The 21861-nt window shown below is 35.8% G+C and overlaps 1 protein-coding gene across 1 annotated transcript in view; it reads right to left on the bottom strand.

The window, feature by feature from the left end:
• Positions 1-7759: 7759 nt before the first annotated feature.
• The window catches only part of LOC126334513 (nose resistant to fluoxetine protein 6-like), a 156037-nt gene continuing 141935 nt past the window's right edge, over positions 7760-21861 (bottom strand). Inside the window, exons 13-14 of the mRNA XM_049996859.1 lie at positions 16815-16952; positions 7760-8195 (exon numbers count right to left, since the gene is read on the bottom strand). Of these exons, the coding sequence (XP_049852816.1) occupies positions 16845-16952 (108 nt within the window). The 3' untranslated portion in view covers positions 7760-8195; positions 16815-16844. The remainder of the gene's footprint in view (positions 8196-16814; positions 16953-21861) is intronic.

Raw genomic sequence — 21861 nt, 5'->3', positions numbered from 1 at the left:
TTAAATGAAAATACCCTGTTTAATTGGTTCCAGAACATTGAAACAAGACAATGGCTCAATCTACATGAGCAAACTGAAAAAAAATATGTATATGAATATTACAGTTTCCATTTTACATGAGGATAGTGATAAACTTAGAACTGTAAGAAGAGGCAGGAAGGAGATTACATATCACTAAAGCTATCCTCAGCAATCCTAGATGATATGTGGAGATCCCAGAACAGGAAAACAAATAAAGAATATATTTTAATGAGAAATAAGTGAATCACCTTTGTTTTGCTAATGAGTTTTTACTGTTTGCCTCTAGTATAGCCAAAACATTTAATAGAATAAGGTTGTAAGCAGATGTGAAAGCCATTTACAATAACACTTCACTAATTTTTACCAACATTTTAAAAAAGTACAAATTGGCTCCGAAGTTATATAATCAGTTAATGAGTCCTTTTTTATTATTCAGTTCAGTGTAGAGTAACACAAAATTTGGTGAAGTGATGTGTTGCACAAGCTTTTTTCAAATGACCAATGATGATTGCCACTGATTGGAATGTTTGGATGGATGTTTTACTTATATGCATGTAATGTGAGATCGGTGCAGCATATCTAGTCAGAATGATGATAAACTTTGTTAATGATACTTGCTGCTCAGGTCATTTATACCATGTCGTTTCTTCCTGCATTGGATATATGGTGTGTGCCATAGAGGAAGAATGGTTATATCAATGCTTATATGCTTATGATGTATGGGAACAAGAGAAAATTTGTATAGATACATTCAATTGATATCTGTTAATTAAGACACAATGTTTTTGGACTTTGATCTTATCAATGTTTTTGCTATGTTCCACTTAATTTAATGACCTTTTAAACCACTGTTATTGTAAACAAGAGTACATTACGCAAGACATTTGAATGTTGGATTTGTACTCTTAGTTTCCAGCAGTAACTGCAGCACTATGAGAAAAGAAGTTTGATCAGAAGATGCTGACAATTGTGCTGAAATAGTAAGGTGAGCATCATTAAAAAACAGGAAGTCTTAGCTCCTGATCAGACTTTACTTTGCCATCTGACATCACAGTAAAGAACCAATGGAATGTCACATGTGGTCACTGTTGATGTCAACCCAGAACAAATACAGCTGGGAGTCAATAAAATTTGCATAGAACAAAAATAGTAAACAGAATTTTGAAATTTTAAAGAAAATTGGTGAGTTCTGAGTACACAGCTTTTTTATATCTGTTGTCAGTGGCAATGGAAATCAATAGCTGAGATTGTGCTCCATGGCAAAATCAATTTCTAGCTCTGTGATCAGCAGTTACAGATTTCAGCTGCAGCACATCGATCTACAGTGATGGCAGTATCTATGGCACATTCATAGTCAGCAATGCAGTGGCTTACATACTGATCCAGCGGCCCCTTCAGCATCTACACACTGTAAGATTCTGGTGACTTATATACAATCTGAGGTAATTGGTTTGCAAAAGTTTTTATGTGTGCTGTGTGTGTGTGCATTTAGTGAACAAGTGGCCAATGATATAAAAAAAAGAAATAAAGAATGCTAAAACAGAACTAAAAATTGAAATAAAAACAACAAACATGACACTAAAACACAGAAGGAAATGCAGGAGATACAGAACAGCATCTACCAGATACAGATGATACTTTCCACCTTACCAGATTAAATAAATTTGAAAACCATGAAACAATGTGATTTAGTTCAAAAGGAAATAAATGATCAACTTAGAGAGGTTTACACTGACTTTAAACAACATGTACACAACCTCCAAGATGGTGTACCATGGGCAACGGGCAACATACTGGTAAGGCAGGATGGCAAAAAGTCTACACTCCAGGCAGCGATACTAGATCAGTCTCTCACGGCTATTCAAGACAACAGCACAAGAAAACAAACTACAACAAAGGCTCTTGTCAGAGCCATACGAAGGGTATGAAGAATTTTGGACAAAGTATAAGTATTTCACAAATCAATGTTGAAGGATTGACAAAAGACAAATGTGACTACTTGAGCAAACTGGCCACAGACTATGACACTGATATCATAGTCCTCCAGGAACCCCATCTAAACAAAGACAATACAGCAAAGGGAAAGGTTACAGGTCTAGAAATGGCTCCAACAACGCAAGACGCAAAACAGCATTTATGATATTAAAGGAGTGATAACTCTGGAGGTGAGTGGCTTGACTGTTGCCTCAGTCTTCAAACCACCGAACATCCAGTGGCCCACCCCAGCCTTGCCATCTGTACCCGAGCCGTGCATATAACTATGTGATTTCAACAGCTTCCACACAACCTGGGGTTATACAAACCATGACATAAATGGAAAAAATTAGTAGAATGGGCAGAAGGACAAAAACTCTATCTCAGCTATGATGCCAAAGAACCGAAAACCTTTCACTCTGTTTGGTGGCACACCAACACTAATCCTGACCTGTGTTTCCTCTCTACTGATGAAAACACACTCCCCTTGAGTCATACAAGGAAAGCCCTAAAGGATTCCCAAGAAGCCAACACCACCCAACAATAATGAAAACAGGGCTGGAGATACTCATAATAAATTCCATTAAGAAGCAACATGGAATTTCAAGAAAGCTAACTGGGATCAGTATACATGGGAAGTTGACAGCAACCTATGCTGGGTAGCCCCAAAAGCAGAAAACTACAAAAGATTTGTGAGAGTCATAATTGGTGCAACCAAACATAATATACCTCAAGGGCTCAAGAAACAATATATCCCTTGCTGGGACAACACAGTAGAAAACTTTTATGAAGAATACCAACAAACTGAAAACCCTGATACTGAAAAAATAATACTAGAACAGCTAAACAAGCAAGAAAGCAGAAATGGATGGACCTGATGTCTAGTTTAAATTTCACTCATTCAAGCAGAAAGACATGGTGATTATTAAGAAAACTTGACACTGGAAACAACGTCTGCAATCAACAGCTGAAGATAATGCCAACAGTACTGGCACTACACATAAAATCAAGAGCTGAGAAGGTCCCTGTAGACACAACTATGAAAGAAAAAGTCAAGAATGAACTGAATGAAGTCAATAGACACCTCCATTATAACACTACACTATCAGACCCCTTTTCTGAAAGAGATATAAATAAGGCCATCAAAACACTGAAAATAAGAAAAGCTGCCGGACTGGATGGCATATTCCCTGAATTTATAAAACACATAGGGAAACATTGAAGAACTTGGCTGAAGAATTTCTACAATGATACGCTCAAGACCGGAAGGGTGCCGCAACAGTGCTGCAACAGTTCAAGATCGCACACACATTAGCAATCCTCAAATCTGGAAAGCCAATACATGACCACTCAATTTACCAGGCAATTGCACTGTTGTGCATGTGCTTCAAACTACTGGAACAACTCATCCATAACAGAACACAAGGAATAATAAATAACATAGCCCCGACATGTCAGGCTGGGTTCAGAAGCAAGGGGAGCTGATGTGAGCAGGTCCTAGCCTGGACATCCTGCATTGAGGCTGGATTCCAAAAGAAACTGAATACATCAGTGGCCTTTGTTGATCTGTCAGCAGCATATGACACTGTGTGGCTACATGAACTCTTCCTGAACATAAAAAAGCATGTCCCAAGTAACAAACTGATGATACTTGCAGGAAAAATGGTAACCAACTGTTTCTTCAAGGTTAGCATTGGACAAAAACAGAGCGAGTCATTTACCTTGAAAAATGGGCTCCCCCAAGGGTCCATCCTAACACTGCTACTTTTCAATCTGTACACTAGTGACATGCCAAACACTGCTAGTGAAAAGTTTTGCTATGCCGATGACCTCCATAGCTGTACAAACCAGCACACTTGAGGATGGAGAAGCTATGTTATCTAGAGACTTAGAAACTCTCAACACATACTACGGAGACTCCAGCAAAATGCAGCAAAGACAGAAGTCTGTGCATTCCATCTAAACAACAGAATTGCAAACCAGCATCTGAAAGTGATTCTGCCAACAAAAGGTTAGACCTAATTTCCAGCCTTAAAACTTGGTATCACACTAGATCGGTCTCTGACATTTGGAAAAAACAAGCCAAAAACTAAAGACCTGAAACAACATCGTAAAGAAACTAGCTGGTACAACATGGGGTGCAAATGTGTTGACTCTACATACTACAGTATTTAGGCCTGCATACTCAGTTGCTAAATACTGTTCTCCAGTGTAGCAACACAGTGCACACATGAGGAAGCTGGTCGTATACCTGAATGAGTCAATGAGGATTATTACGGGCACATTAAAATCCACCGTGATCTCCTGGCTGCACACCATCAGCAACATCCCACCACCTGAATTATGGTGCCAAGAAGCAATCAATTGAGAATGGGGGAAACTACACCACCCTGACTACCCACAAGACCTTACAATTCATTCAGTCTTAAACCTTCCACAGATCTTACAATCTTGCAATCCACTGTGGTGTAAAGGAAGGAACGATAAGAAGTTTGACATTAAAGAAGAATGGCGTGAGAGGCGGAATGCTGCAACAATAACACATCAAGGTGTCCAAGCCCCACTGCCAGCCTACCAGGATTTCATCTGCAGAGAAGTGTGTGAACAAGGCTGAACAGAATAAGAACTGACCATGCCAGGTGCAACACTATGATGCACAAATGGGGACTCCCAGCTTCTCCAGCCTGTGATTGTGGGGCCCAAGAACAAACTGTTCAACATATTGTTAGAGAGTGCCCTAATGAGTTTCTTGGTTGACAAACCTGCCCACTATGAAACCAACGAAAGCTTCCATTATCACAATACAAGAAAGAAGGCTGACCTCCACTTTGAACTAAAAAGTTTAACTTGGGTACAGAAAGGAGCGCATTACTCCACTGTCAAAATATTTAACTTATTACCGAGCTATATAAAAAGTCTATGTAGTAACAGTGTATCATTCAAAAACAATCTAAAGACATATTTAATCGAGAAAACGTTTTATTCACTTGACGAATACTTCAACAGAGAAAAGTAGTCTTTGTATGTATTTATATTTACTGTTGTTTGTTTGTGTTCTTTTTGTTACTATTTGTAACCATATACTTACTGTGACAAATAGGCTTTTGCCACACATATCCATCCAACCATACATAGACATAAGCAGACATATTTAAAGGCCTTTAAATATGTCTGCTTGTGTCTGTGTATGTATGGATGGATATGTGTGTGTGTGTGTTTGCGCGAGTATATATCTATCCTTTCCCCCCCCAAGGTAAGTCTTTCTGCTCCCGGGATTGGAATGACTCCTTACCCTCTCCCTTAAAACCAACATCATTTCATCTTTCCTTTTCCTTCCCTCTTTCCTGACGCAGCAGCCGCCGGTTGCAAAAGCTCAAAATTCTGTGTGTGTGTTTGTGCGTTTTATTTATTGTGCCTATCTACCGGCTCTTTCCCGCTTGGTAAGTCTTGGAATCTTTGTTCTTAATATATTTTTTTACCATGTGGAAGTTTTTTTCTATTTTATTTACATCATCATTAATTTGAACCCAATAAATACTTAACTAGATACACATGTAAAATTAAACTTTATGTACCTGTCAATGATTGCTATTGTTGCCATATGATAAATAAAAAAATAATAAAAAAAATATGAATGTGCTGAAATAGTCAAATGAGCAAGGTTAAAGAAGTCTTAACTCCCTATCAAACTTTAATTTGACACCTGATATCATGGTAAAGAATCTTTGGAATATGGCACTGCTTGAAGATGACAACTAAATGGAGCATGAAAGAATTTAACAGAAGCAAGGGGCAGCCTTGAGCAGTTTTGATAAAATAAGCAGAGGTTTCAAAACTCTGAGTGTCAGGAAGGGAAACTTGATGATCAGTGAGTTTCATCAGTTTTGACTTACAACAGTAAGAAATGGCTTTAATGAGAAAACCATTAAAAAGTAGCAATGGAAAGACTGATGTGGTAACAGGAGAACAACCAACTGGATCACTGAACAGACTTGTAATTACAACCATAATGAAAATGAAGTGATTGTGTGTAAGACATATAGACAGGTAAATAAATGGCAGGCAGAGAAGGAAATTCTTTATAAATTCAAAAAGAGAAGAAAAGATATAGATGATGATTGAAAGAGAGATGAATGTGTGGTATCAGAAAATATGTAGGAGAAACATGTAAGTGTATAGCTGAAGGCCATAATGCATGGAAAAATTAATGAAACATCCTTACGCAGCAGGGAATGTGAAATGGATTATGGTTGTGATAATAATGGTGGCAGTATTGACGAACACTGGGTGAGCTGAATGACATCTATGCACCAACTGTTCTGTAGTCAGTTGCTTGGCCTTGGTGTGTTTTTTGCAGATCATAGATAACATGATATCATCCCTCCCTCTTCCCGTAAACTTGATCTTTGCTTCCTTGAAGTCCTGGGAATGGACATAGGAAATAATCAACCGTGCCACTACAAAACGTTTTACTATAAAGAGAGGCATATGTTCTGTAAAGTGTTATATGAACATCACTGAATTTGTGTTGCTGAAAACTACTAGTCAAGTTTTACAAAAGCATTTTATTTGAAATATAAATAAATAAATAGGGTACCTATAGCTCTCAGAGTAAACAGGTTACAAAAATACATTTCTCATTTTTCCATTGATAAGTTGTGACTATTCATCCACATAAATATTAATTATCAATATCTTTAATCTATAAAAATACATTCAAACTGAAAAAAGTCCAGCACCTCAACCGAGCGAGGTGGCGCAGTGGTTAGACACTGGACTCACATTCGGGAGGATGACGGTTCAATCCCGCGTCCAGTCATCCTGATTTAGGTTTTCCGTGATTTCCCTAAATCACTCCAGGCAAATGCCAGGATGGTTCCTCTGAAAGGGCACGGCTGACTTCCTTCCCTAATCTGATGAGACCGATGACCCCACTGTCTGGTCTCCTTCCCCAACCAACCAAACCAACCATCCAGCACCTCAGTCTATTAATTAAACTAGGGATAATGCCCCACATGATCAGGGAATTTAAACTGTGGTTGTACCTAAATAGAAATTTTCACTCTACAAAATGAAAATTCCTTACAGAAAAAAAAAATGGTGTGCCAAGCCCTTTGCCTTTTTTTTTTTAGCTTGTATCATGGAACTGAAGTGTAATCACATTGTTTATTTGGTAAGAACATTTCATCTGAAAAGATCACTGCCAGTCCTGTTCAAAGGACAGTTTTTAATTGACATGAAGTCTCAGTACAGTTTAGATTTCACTGCTGTACAAAGTTACCTACATATCTTTGTTACTGCTTACATGCACTATGTATTTTTCCTCACATGCAACTGATGATAGATAGAAGGAAGTTCTTTAAGATTATTAGTAATTATTGAACATTACCTCTATTCAGTTTGAGGTTCTTGTAGTTCTGCTGCTCTTCAATGTCAATCTGTCCAGAAATATGAAAATGATTCTGTTAAATATTGCCATACTTATTTATTGACTCATTGGTATCATGTAGGCCATTGAGATCAATCAGTATCAGACATCATCCTTAGATTTTTAAATACCAGTTTTTATCAGTTAATTGCTCAATACAACTGTAAATTGTAAAATGTAAACAAATTCTCACTGTGCAGTTAAGCAACACTAGACATGTAGAATTATTTAAAGAGGCAGAAATGTTGTAAGAAGTTCTTGCCTGACACTTTATAGTCTCACTGGCAGCTAATGTGGTGGTATGTATCTGTCTGATGAATAAAATTGAACACTAACTTAAAAAATATTTTTTATTTATTTTAGTTTTAATATTTTACATACAAAAATAAATAAATAACATTATTTATGTACAAAATGGTAATAGTAACTTCCAACATATGTAGTATTACATATATTGCAGTATATTTCTTTGGAGCATGAACAATATTTTCACTATGATGGGAGTTATCTCACCACCAAAAAAACCCATCACTACCAAGGTTTTATAATTCCTAACCCACAAGTAGTCTTTGAACCATTGGTGATCATATTCTCGTTAGGAAACAGTGAATGTATTTGTATAAGCAAATTTTCTGTTCTCAATGTGTACAGTGTTTTCCCATTTTAACACTGAAATGGTTGTAAACCTTCAGTATGTGCATAAATACCCTCATAGATACATGCTCTCTGCAGAGGAGATGTGTTGCATCATCGATGAGTTTCAGCAGGATACCTGTTGGCATTAATTTTACTGCAGTTACTTAATGAATAGTTAGAGCCAAAAATTAAAAAAATACATACAAACAAAATGATTAATCCTGACAGATTATATGAGGATTGAGATCCCACAGAGTAGAAACTGACATGTGTGTGCCATATTCTACAGCTACATCTACATTTATAATCTGCAAACCACTGTGAGGTGCATGACAGAGGGTACATCCCATTGTACTAATTATTAGTGTTTCTTCCTGTTCCATTCACATATGGAGGGTCTCAAGGCACTGAAGAAAAGTGCTTAACAAAAAATAAATTTTTCAGTGACGTTCACTCCTTGTAAAACTCTTCAAATTGTTCTTAAACCCAAAAACCAAATCATCATTATGTTTTCATAACACACTGTATATCTCACTAAAAATCTGAACCTTAATGCATATTTCATTGTCAACATTTGGCCAACACAGATAAACAGCTTACTCTCACCTTTATGTCTATAGGATTATTGAGTGTCAGCTAAAACTTACTAAAAGACTTCTGACAAAGCCAAAACAAATTCTTGTGACATGTAAAAGCTATCAATGACACCAGCACTGCAGTCCAGACTCTCATAGATGACAAAGGAAATAAAACTGGTGGTAACAAAGCAAAATCAGAGAAACTTCACTCCATTTTCAAATGTTCCTTCACAAGGAAAATCCAGGAATACTATCCCAGCTTAATTCTCTCTCCCCACTGAAAATGTGATTGATAGACATATTAGTGTCAGTGGTATTGAGAAACTGCTGCAGTTGCAATGGAATCCTTGTCATATTCTATTTAGTGTACGTAACTAAACTAGCCCTCTTTCCATTATAAAATGCCCAAGAAACATTACAAATGTGTCCACTAGTTGGAAGAAAGGACAAGTCACATCTTTCTATATGATGAATGGCAGAATTGATCCACAAAACTACCATCCAGTATCATTGACATCCATCTCTTAGCGATTCTAAGTACTTTTTCTGACATCTGTCACAGTCATATATTACCACTGACAAATAGAGAAGTAACTTTAGGTGTCCCACAGGAAAACGGGCTGGACACTTGGTGTTAATGTTTTATGCCAACTGTCTGGCAGACAATATAAATAGAATCTTCAGACATTTTGTGAATGATGTAATTATCTACAATGAAGTGTTATTTGAATAAAGCTTCACAAATTTCTTGTCAGATCATGATAAGATTTTGAAGTGATAAAAGGATTTGCAATTTACATTGAATGTTAAGAAATACAAAAAAATTACTTCAAAAAGTACAAAAACATAATATCCTATGATCAAAATAACAATGATTACAACTGTAATCAGTTAACTCAAACAAATATATGGAGATTACAATTTGTGGAGATATAAAGTGGAATAATTATGTAAGTCAGTTGAAAGTAAATTAGGTGGCAGATTTTGGTTCAGTGGTAGGATACTGAGAAAATGCAATCAGTTTACAAGGAGATTTCTTATGAAACACAGGTACAATCCATTGCAGAATACCTCTCAAAATGTGTGGAATCCATACCAAATAGGACTAACAGGGTATGTTGAATGTATGCAGAGAACTACAGCAAGCATTATAGCAGGTTTGTTTGACTCACAGGAGAGCATCATGGAAATACTAAAAAAATATGAAGTGGAAGATACTTGAACAAAGGTACGAACTATCTTGCAAAAAGCCTACTCACGTACTTGCAAGAATCAGTTTTAAGTGAGGGATCCACAATGTGGTGCATGTTTTGACCAGCTTTTCATCTGGATGATGGCATGTCATAATATAACCACTGACTTGTAACAAGAAATGTGATTCACTCAACCATGTGACACATTTCCATCAATACATTGTTAAGCCTCAATGATCCTGTATTCACTGAAATTGTAATCAATGATCACATTAGGTCAGCATGGGAACATTTAAGTGTAATTTGCTATGGAGCCCCATATTCAACAATGTTCACTGAATGGTATGCCTGAACATGTTAGTCCCTGCTCATTGTCCAGTCTGCCTGTACTGCTTTACAGAGCAGGCAAGCTTCTGACCTCCACATTGTTGGATGGGGTGTGGGCATCTGATATCTTATAGCTTGTTCAGGTTTCACCATCCTTCAGTCACTTTCCATAGATGCCAACAACAGTAGCTTGTAATTAGCTGCACAGTTTTTCTGTTTATCCGATGCTCATTCCCATGTGCTAGGACATGACAGTCTGCCATTTTGTCAATGTTGTTTAACCACTCATTATCAGCACATATCATTCCTTGTATGATTCCTTATTTACCCCAGCTTCACTTATGAACTTTACTTACCACATCACACATCCAGAACACCACCAAATGGCATTCAGTCTAGTGGCAGGCAGTAGTCATAATGTTTTAGCTGATAAGTGTATATACTGTGCAAGCAGCTGTACAGTGCATGGCAAAGAGTACTGCATACTAATATTATCAATATTCTGACCTATGTGCAAGATATGCAATGGAGGCAGCATAATGGTTACACAGTCTTCTTTGAATCTTGGTTTTCCAAATGTACCTAACAGGGTTTCACAAGAATTACATCTTTTTTTCCTAGCATTCCATTTAAGTTCCACAGTGATTTCTATAACAGTTTTACACATACTGAATCAATCTCCTATGGTCCCAGTAGCACATCTCTGAATTGTTTGTTGGCTCTCATTGCCTACTTCATAAGGACTCAAATTACTGTAACAATAGTTTAGAACAGGGTGTACAATCATGTTTTATGCAAAGTTCCTTACAGATACACTAGACTTTACCAATAAATCTAAGTTCTCCATCAGCCTTCCCTAATACTAGTTTCATGTGATCATCTCTTTTCATATAACTTCTTAGTATTACTGTATGCCTAAGTAGATTCAACATGATGTATTTCAGATGTTCATCTCTGGTTTTTTGAGGTGATGCTAGTGGGGTCTGCCTCTTTGTTATAGTCATTATCTTACACTTATACATAATTAAAGAGGTCTACCAGCATAATGGTGGCTATTTAACAAAAGCCAGTAAGTACAAAGCATAGAAGATGTTGCTTTTTAAAGATTTTTGGCCTTCAGGTATTCCAATGTGACATTCCTTTAGTATTATGTGTGGACTCTTACATACAAACTGTTACTAAAATAGTTGAGAGTGAATGAGCAAAGCTGAGTTGCAACAGTTCACACCACTGTTGAACAGCATTTCCAAATGCAGAACAAAATACAATAAGTATTTCTTATATTAATGTCTGAGCCCGGAAAACTAGTGGTAAAGCGCTTGGCTGGAAACAGTTCACAGAAAAGAGTCCCAGTTGGACAGTAGAAATTTTCAGTCTGCCTTTAATCCAGTATTCATTTCCCAATGATGTGATTAGTTGCCAAGAATGGCACATGCTTCAATTTCCAAGTTAAACTGTAGGTCTCCTTTCCCATTTGGACAGATGGTGTAGATTAAGGTCGCCCAAGTCACCAAAGTGGCATCTAATTGAAAGACTTGCATGTAGCCATTGAGCCATACAGAATTATTATTACTATGTTATTGTTTATTTCCTTATTTTTTATTATTAACAAGCTGTTATAATAATGCTGGCCGTATGCAAGTCTAAGGCTTCCATTGAGTCCCTTGTTGACCAATCTGGTGTGGCAGTTGAAGATAGCAAAATGAAAGCTGAAGTTATAAATTTCACATTCAAGAAATTGTTCACACAGGGGAATCATACAAACGCACTGCCATTTGACCATCATACAGATTCCCACATGGACAACATAGTTTAAGTATACCCAGCATGGAGAAACAACTGAAGGATTTTAAAGGAAATGAATCACCAGGTCTGGACGGAATCCCTGTTCAATTTTACAAAGATTACACTGCAGCATTGGCCTCTTACCTAGTTTGCATTTATTGTGAATCTCTCGACCAGTGCAAGGTCCCAAGTGACTGACAAAAAGTGCAGATTACCACAGCATGTCATAAAGGTAAAAGAATGGACCGCACAATTACAGACCAATATCTCTAACTTCTGTTTGCTGCAGGATCCTTGAACATATTCTAATTTTGAATGTAATAAACTTTCTTGAGACTGAGAAGCTAATGTGCATGAAACAGCATGGTTTTAGAAAGCATCACTTGAGCAAAACTCAGCTTGCCCTTTTCCCACATGATAAACTGAGAACTAAGGATGAAGGGAAACAGGAAGAGTCCATGTTTCTAGATTTCTGGAAAGCATTTAACATAGTGCCCCATTGCACGCTGTTAACAAAAGTTTGAGGAAATGGAATAAGTCCACAAATATGCAAGTGGCTCAAAGACTTCTTAAATAATAGAAGCCAGTATGTTTCCCTTGGTGGCAGGTGTTCATCAGAGACAAGGATATTCTCAGAAGTGCCCCAGAGAAGTGTGATAGGACTGCTGTTCTTCTCTATATACATAAATGACTTGGTTGACAGGGTGGGCAGCAATCTGTGATTATTTGCTGATGACGCCATGGTGAATGGTAAGGTGTCAAAGGTGAGCGACTGTAGGAAGGTACAAGACAACTTACAAAAAATTTCCATTTGGTAAGATCAATGGTAGCTAGCCCTAAATGCAGAAAAATGGAAGTTAATGCAGATGAGTAGGAAGATCAAAACTGTAATGTTTGGATATGGTATTACTAATGTGCTGCTTAACACAGTCAAATCGTTTAAATATCTGGGTATAATGTTGCAAAGTGATATGAGGTGGAAAGAGCATGTGAGAACTATGGTAGGGAAGGCAAATGGACAGCTTTGGTTTATTGGGAGAATTTTAGGAAAAAGTGGTTCAGCTGGAAAGGAGACTGCATATAGGACACTGGTGTGACCTACTCTTGAGTACTGCTTGAGTGTTTGGGGTGCATACCAGGTCAGATTGAAGGAAGACATAAAAGCAATTCAGAGGCAGGCTGCTAGATCTGTTACCAGTAGGTTTAAACAACACCTAAGTGTTATGGAGATGCTTTGGGAACTCACATGGGACTCCCTGGAGGGCAGTTGAAGTACTTTCCGAGAAACACTATTGAGAAATTTTGGAGAACTGGCATTTGAAGCTGACTGCCAAACGATTCTACTGCCACCAGCATGTATTGCGGGTACAGACCACAAAGATATGATATGAGAAATTAGGGCTTATACAGAGGCATAACAACAGTCTTTTTTTCCTTGTTTATTTGTGAGTGGAACAGGAAAGGAAATGACAAGTAGTGGTACGAGTTATCCTACGTCTCACACCACATGGTGGCTTACGGAGAATCTATGTTTATGTAGATGAGAGTATTGCAACTAAATTTTTAGACAGAAAGGGGGAAATATTGGCATACATTATTAGCATGTTTACAAGCAGCACTCTTTGGCATCAGCAGAACATTAGATAGCATGATTTTCAAGCTTCACGGGTACCATGTAAGAGCTCTTACATTGTTCATTATACCTTCATAAAAACCACTGTCCTTCTGATCACATTCAAAAACCTCTTGGAAACAAGCAAACAGTTCCTGTCAGTTAATGCTTTGGTGACAGATTTGGCACACATTTTCCTCATATACAAATCCTCATTAATGATTTCATGTCCTGTGTTTTTATCCATCCATGCAGCCTCTGTTATTATCTGAGCACTTAACTGAGGACTGGTATTGAGAAGTTCATGTGTGTGGTTCATACTATTCTTAGATTTGCTTATTGGTGGGTGTCCAGAATGGGATTTGACCTCCAGCTATTAGATGAATATCTTGTGTAAGCACAAAACTTGTGAAGCTAAGAGACAATCTTCTCCAAAGACTTGCTGATGTTGCATCCTGTTTGAACTGACTGAGGCTAGCATAAACATGGCAGAATTAGCAGGAAAGCTTCTAGTTTTAAAAACATAAGAAAGAGAAAAGCATTGGAGCTCTCCAATCAAACTAAGTAGCTAATTTTTGATTTATGACTTTCATTTACTACTCATTGCTTAATATTTACATGCATGCTACAATAATGAACAAAAACTGGCAGTTATCTACATTCTGTAAGACTAGAAGCAGTTTCATATTGAACACTGTTACATATCATGCAGTTAATAGGGGTTTCCTGTTGTTGGATCTAGGTAATTTTGTAATTTGTAGGAGAAAGGTCAGTGATATACAAGGTATAGCAGAAAAGGTATGGTCAGACTTTCAGGACACATTACTCATCAAGAGAGAAAGAAAATATGTTACAAGCACATGGGTTCAGAAAGTACATAAATAGTATTTAGTGTTCATCATGAACTTGTTCCATTGCAGTGGAAATTAACACTAACACAGAGTTGGAAAATGCTTATTTAATGTATGGATCAGTATAGTTACTCTGCTCAACATTTATTTTGTTCCATAACAAATGTGCCACAAAAGGAGGGCATTTGAAGCAATTAGTCATTGTCTGAGGTAGAATGGAAATTTGGCTCCTGCTGCTTGCAACTGTGAAGGCCAGATGAATGAGGCCACTGCAGTTGGGGGAAGAAATTGATAATGCATAGGACCATGACCTTAGTCCCAACATAAGACAAATTACTGGTTTTCTTCCACAGATTAATTCAAAAAAGTGTCAACCCTTATTTTAGTGTCATAGTAATGTTCACAGGTGAAGTGTATATTAAAACATGACCAGACTGTAAATTTTCAGTATCAGCACACATGCAACTGTTGAGGAGTGTTATCAATAATTATTTTCTTCTATATTTGGAGCAACATTGTTGATGACTGTTAACTAGGACCTCACGTTTTTCCATTCAGCATAAACAAACAAACTTACAATGCTTTCTTCAAGAATATCAGCAAGAAGATTTACATTTATCAGTGCAACAAAACATGTACTTCATGCACAGTGGAGCTGCTCCTCGTTTTAGTGGCCTTTAAATAACAGGTTCCATGACAGATAGGCTGGAAGAGCTTGGTCAATTTCTTTTCCTCGAAATTCTTCAAGCCTAAACCCTTTGGACTTGCTACAGGTGGGGAGGAAACCTTAAGTTATTAAATTTAGAGAAAATAAATCTAAATTGCATTTGGAAGCTCTTGTGTATCAAACTACAGCACAAAATGCAGACTATCTTCATGTGCATACTGAGAAAAATTGTCAAACCATATACAATACTACAGGCATATATCAGTGCATCTGTGAGTCATTCAAAAGTTAAATTGATGCACATATCAATGCTAACATATGACATTTTGAATATTTTGCCTAAGAAAGGGTGGTACAGTGTAGTGATGTGAAGAGATGTAGAAAATAAGTTGGGCATAGAAATAAAGTGTTTCCAGGTCCACATCTGTATAACAGATTTCCTTGTTCTGTGTGGAAAATGTGTTCTGGAAGTTTTTCTCTACCACTTTCTTACCCTTCATATTTTTTTGATTTGCACCTAAATCTTCAAAGACTGCCAGTTACTGCCTGCAGCTTATTATGTCTTATTTGTGAATTTTCTGAGCAAAGTTTTGATGGCATATCATTACTTGAAAGAAAGCTGAATCTTGAGCTATTATTGTGGACTACAAACTGTTTTCTGTCAACCTAAACCAAATGAAAATTGGGTGCAAGAGACTATAGGCACATTTTGGTGGTGACACTCCTCCACTAAATCTCGTTCACAGTGAGTGCTCTGTGGTCAGTAGCAGTGTCTGGAAAAACTTGATTGCATTAGTTTTCTGACAACAACAATGAGACATTTCCATGGAAATACATACTTCAATAGCAATGGAAATGCATACTTCAATGCCAGTAATTCTCTTTCATTCCTATTACATATAAAACATTTTTATGACATTTGATGTACATTCTATAGAGCTCACATGATATAACTGATACTTCTAGAAAACAAAAGAAATAGTTGAGCAGGGATATACAGACCACATAACAACTTTGAAGAGATTATAACGCCTCATTGCAGTAACTGGCAAAAAATATTATTATTTTAGGTTGTTGAATGTAACACTCAGAAAGTTAACCCTTAGTTATTAACTTTGCAATAGAAGAGTTCAAATAACTGTAAACAAACTACAATTTTAGTTTTATAACACTAATAATAAGGTGATAATATGAATGACAATAATAACTAGAGACAAATATCAGAAAAAATTAAAAATTTCTGTGCTGGTTGATAGTATATAAAGAAAAACTTGAAATTTATATTAGTAGAACTTGCGTAGAGTTGCTGAGCTGGCACTTGTATAAAATTTGTAAGTTATGTTGCTACCCACTAATTTGATTCGTGTGTTAGAATTTGATTCTCAAATCAGCTGCTATTTAAAAACAATATTTCAGTTACATTACAAATAGTAACATAATGAGAGTAAATGAAAATTTCCATCTGAAGAGCAAATAGTAACTGTTAGTCACAAAATTGATTCCAGCAGAAGTTATTCACAGCCTGTTGCTTCACATAATTTGTTTCTTTTTTAGCAAAATAATGAAGTAACAATCCAATTTAGTGAGCATTACAATAAACAAAGAAGTGTAAAAATTTCTCATACTTCATAACAACAGAAGTGCTGTCCTGGTACAGAGTTGTGTAAATGAGTATAATTTAAGTTCCTTGGTGATTTAACGAAAATTAGGGCAAATTTCCAGTCTGTCTTTTCCATACTAACCTTTTCAAAGAACAACATTTTTCTTGAAAGTCACGAGAGCAATATTTTTGATATTGTACGAATAGGTGCCTCTACACCAATAAATAAAAGAAATGCTAAGAAGTAGACAGCACAACAGTCTCCAAGAAGGGACCATATCTGAAATAAATCAAGAATACTCTGTTAGTTTTCTAAAATATTCATTGTTAAATCTGTTACAGCATTATATTATCCATTTTACTAACTTGTAGAACAATTACAATTTAACTACTCAAATAAAAAATATTAAATTAAACACAATTTAATTTGATTTAAGCAGAATTACTTATTGATACAATCATTGTATTCCACAAACTGTATGATAGAGGAGAATGTCTTAGAATGTGGAACAAGCTAAGTTATGTACAAAAGAAGAGAAACAGCTGTCGAATAATAATACTTTGCACTGCATTTACAGTTCACTGCCAGTACACTGCCACTTTACATTTGTACTTTAATGTATTTTTATAAACATAATAAAATTAGTAATAAAGCTATTATTTTGGGAAAAATGGTAAAGAAAAATTGTGCTTTTCTTTGTTTATGTAACTAGCTACAGTTTGATCCTTTAAGCTTATATGTAACTACTTTCTTGGTACTTACATAACTGTAGTCATAATTATCAAAGAACAGAAGTTACTGAAATATGGTAAGAACAGAAGCCTTTCTAAACTGAATATTGTAGATTAGATTAGATTAGATTAGATTAATACTTGTTCCATAGATCATGAATACGACACTTCGTAATGATGTGGAACGTGTCAGGTTAATAAAAGATGTCTGTACAAGAAATTACATTACACAAAATATTGCATGACACTAATGATTAAGGTTTTTTTTTATATACTTAGTTTATATCTAAAAATTCAGCCAATGAGTAGAAGGAGTTGTCATCTAGAAATTCTTTTAATTTATTTTTAAATGTTAGTTGGCTATCTGTCAGGCTTTTGATGCTGTTTGGTAGGTGCCCAAAGACTTTTGTGGCAGCATAATTTACCCCTTTCTGTGCCAAAGTCAGATTTAACCCTGCATAGTGAAGATCATCCTTTCTCCTGGTGTTATAGGTATGCACACTGCTATTACTTTTGAATTGGGTTGGATTATCATCAACAAATTTCATAAGGGAATATATATACTGTGAGGTTACTGTAAGGATCCCTAGATCCTTAAATAAATGTCTGCAGGATGACCGTGGGTGGGCTCCAGCAATTATTCTGATTACACGTTTTTGTGCAATGAATACTTTTCTACTCAACGATGAATTACCCCAGAATATGATGCCATACGAAAGCAGTGAATGAAAGTAGGCATAGTAAGCTAATTTACTGAGACTCTTATCACCAAAATTTGCAATAACCCTAATAGCATACGTAGCTGAACTCAGACGTTTCAGCAGACCATCAATGTGTTGCTTCCAGTTTAACCTCTCATCAATGGACACACCTAAAAATTTTGAAAATTCTACCTTAGCTACAGACTTCTGTTCAAATTCTATATTTATTACTGGAGTTGTGCCATTTACTGTACGGAACTGTATATACTGTGTTTTATCAAAATTTAAAGAGAGTCCGTTTGCTGAGAACAACTTAATAATTTTGTGAAAAACATCATTTACAATTACATCACTTAGTTCTTGGTTTTTGGATGTTATTACTATACTTGTATCATCAGCAAAAAGAACTAACTTTGCATCTTCATCAATGTGGAATGGTAAGTCATTAATGTATATCAAGAACAGTAAAGGACCTAAGACCGAACCCTGTGGGACCCCGTGCTTGATAGCACCCCAGTTTGAGGAATCAGCTGTTGTTTTAACATTACACGAACCACTTATTTCAACTTTCTGCATTCTTCCAGTTAAGTATGAATTAAACCATTTGTGCACTGCCCCACTCAAACCATAATGATTTAGCTTATCTAAAAGAATTCCATGATTTACACAATCAAAGGCCTTTGAGAGATCACAAAAAATACCAATGGGTGATGTCCGGTTATTCAGAGCATTTAATATTTGATCAGTGAAAGCATATATAGCATTTTCTGTTGAAAAGCCTTTCTGAAAACCAAACTGACATTTTGTTAGTACTTTATTTTTACAAATATGGAAGGCTACTCTTGAATACATAACTTTCTCAAAAATTTTTGATAGAGCTGTCAGAAGAGAGATTCGGCGGTAGTTGTTGACATCCGATATGATATGATATAGCTCTTAATATGAGTTTACCATTCTTGAAACTAGATAACATGATATTTTCTGGAGGGAGTGGCAAATAAAGAATCTTTTAGAGATTATTAATTTCTACAAGCATATTGTTAAAGAGATTTACACTATGAGGCAGAATACCAGCATGATTTCTGGATGTGAAGACATGGAGTACATATTAATTTTTTGAGTCTCCCACTGTGATTGTGTTTATCTGAAATTTATTTCACTACTAGCACAAATACTGTTAAGGAGTAAATGTACTTGTAGTTGGAGTTACTTTATGCAATATTTTTTATTCTTCATATTTGCCAAATAAATGATTTATGTTCTTCAGCTACCCAGACCTGGAAGAGAATTCCATCAGACCACTGGGATGTCATGCCCTTTTCTTTCTTCCTCCCATATGACAACAGCAAGTGAAAGTAGGGAAAATAAGGTGGCAAACTAATCTTAAAATAAGCCCATTGAGAGAAGCTGAATTCCTGGTTCCTCAGACAACTGGCGTGTTAAACTCTAATCTTCCTCTCTCTCACAAGACAAAAAGAAATTGCTTGCCTTAAAGTCAGCACAATGAGAGAATCAGAATGCAGGTTCTTGATTAGTTTATTTATTTGTTGACTCCAGTTTAGTTTGTTTTCCAGTTGGATATTAAGGTATTTTACACAAAGTTTTTCATGTACTGCATCACTATAATATTTATTTATGGTAACAGCAGGTCATTTGACCTGTTTAAACTGCATAATGTGGATCTTTGTGAGATTAAGACAAAATTTTTGCTTAAACTGGTTGTAGCCTGTTCACCCATAATTTGGGTGTGAATGGAGTCATTAATTTGAGCTATTGATTTGTACATTTGTGACATAAATAAATTTGTTGTTTTTTGTACTATCCTTACAAATCTTTGGAAAGTAATTTACGTAGATGAAGGTGGGGAGTTGATATAGCACTGAACCCTATGGTATTCCATACTATATGTTTTCCCATTCTGAGTTTATTTTTATTTACATGGCACTGTCTGCCTGTGTAGCACACTGATTCCAGCTATTAAAGTAAGAGGGTTGCCATTACTACCAGATCATTTTAAATTCCATAGTAGAATTTGAACATCCATACAATATAAGAGGTCTTGATAGGCAACAGCTTATATCACCAGGAGAAATTACCTTATTTGAGTCTATCATAAAATTATTTGTGTGAGCATATATGCAATTTATACTTTATACTTTACTCTATGCTTTTAACTGAGAGACAGTTAAAAAAGTTCTTCTAGAAAAGTGAGTAATGTCCTACTGTGGATAACATTTTAACAGTTTTTTAAAGACTGGAACTAATGAAAAGTCTTTTAATGAAAGTTATATTCTTATCTCTGAATGTTTATGAGTATCTGTATTGGATATTTAAATATTTGAAGACATATATCTTGTGCCACTGAGTGATTACAATGGTAGCTTTTGGTTGGTCTTATGAAGTCAGAACAAGATTTCAATAATGTGTAAGAAACAACATCATGACCATCATGACCATGAAGCACAGTGGTGTTCAACGATAAAGATATTTAAATGTTCTTGGGCTTCTATTGCTGAAACTGATGTATGCCACCGATTTAACAGAGAGAAACTAATCATTTGCATTTGACTCTTTATTAGGAGCTCCAACATTTGCAGCCACTTTTTAAGAAACAATCATTACATTTTGTTTACAGTGATTTGAATGGGTGATATAGCCATTCTTGCTTCCAGTATTGTCTAAAAACTAAATTTAATTGATCATTTTTGTTTTGTTTTATTTATTGTTTGATATTGATGTAGGCAGTTTGCTTTATTATTATAATGGTTTATTTTTGTACATAATATATTTGATTCACTTTTTAATGACAGACTGGAGGATCAGTGACGGAATTTTTAATTTTTTATGTTGCTTTTGTGGTTGGGTGTTTAATAGTAGACTGGATAATTCATAATGATGCAGTTTCTCTTCTTGATACAGCCTGCACTCTCTGTTCTCTTTTTATTGGAGAAGATTTTACAATACCAGGTGTTATTCCTCATAAATAATTTAACAATAGGAAACAAGCCAAAGCTGGACAACAACAACTCTAGGTATCATAAATCAGTATTACTTTATAACATTTAATTCTGCATAACATTATTAAAATTTCTTTAACTTCTATATGAAACTGGACATACTTCCTGCTGACAATCTGTACACTGTCAGTATTACTAGCTTGTGTGTACTTGTTTTTCTGTCTCATCAGAAATCATGGCTATGGGACATCTGTTTTTAAAGTAATTAAAACTGCTGGAAACAAAATGAAAGTAGAAAAAAAGGTCCATGTCGTTATCTTATTCATAAAAAATATTGTATGTGTTTATCAGTACTGCTGCATAAAAAATCAAAGAAAGTTTTTGGTGTTTTTGATAGGGAACTGAACTGAATTACATTTTAAGGATCATACAAACATGATAAGAAGGCCAACATCTGTTCAGCAATATTGATTACCAAGCACAAGAAGAACTTATGAATAAGACAACAATATGGAAAGGATAGATCACTACTCACCATATAGAGGAGTGTTGAATCACAAACAGGACCAATGAAATAATACTAGAAATATTTAAGCTTTCAGACAAATTCCTTTCTTAAAAGTAGAACTCCTACACATTCACATAAGAACAACTTACACATAGATGCTGCTAAGGCAGAGACAGTAGCCAAGTGTATGTGAGATGTTGCTGTATGAATATGTGAGAGTTATACTTCTGAGGAAGGACTTTGCCCAAAAGCTTAAATATTTCCAGTAATCTTTTTGGTGAATCTCAAAAC

Source organism: Schistocerca gregaria, chromosome 2 (assembly GCF_023897955.1).
Source record: "Schistocerca gregaria isolate iqSchGreg1 chromosome 2, iqSchGreg1.2, whole genome shotgun sequence".
Taxonomy (NCBI): Eukaryota; Metazoa; Arthropoda; class Insecta; order Orthoptera; family Acrididae; genus Schistocerca; species Schistocerca gregaria.
Note: the sequence above shows the minus strand (reverse complement) of the source record. Positions and strands in the feature narration are given on the sequence as shown.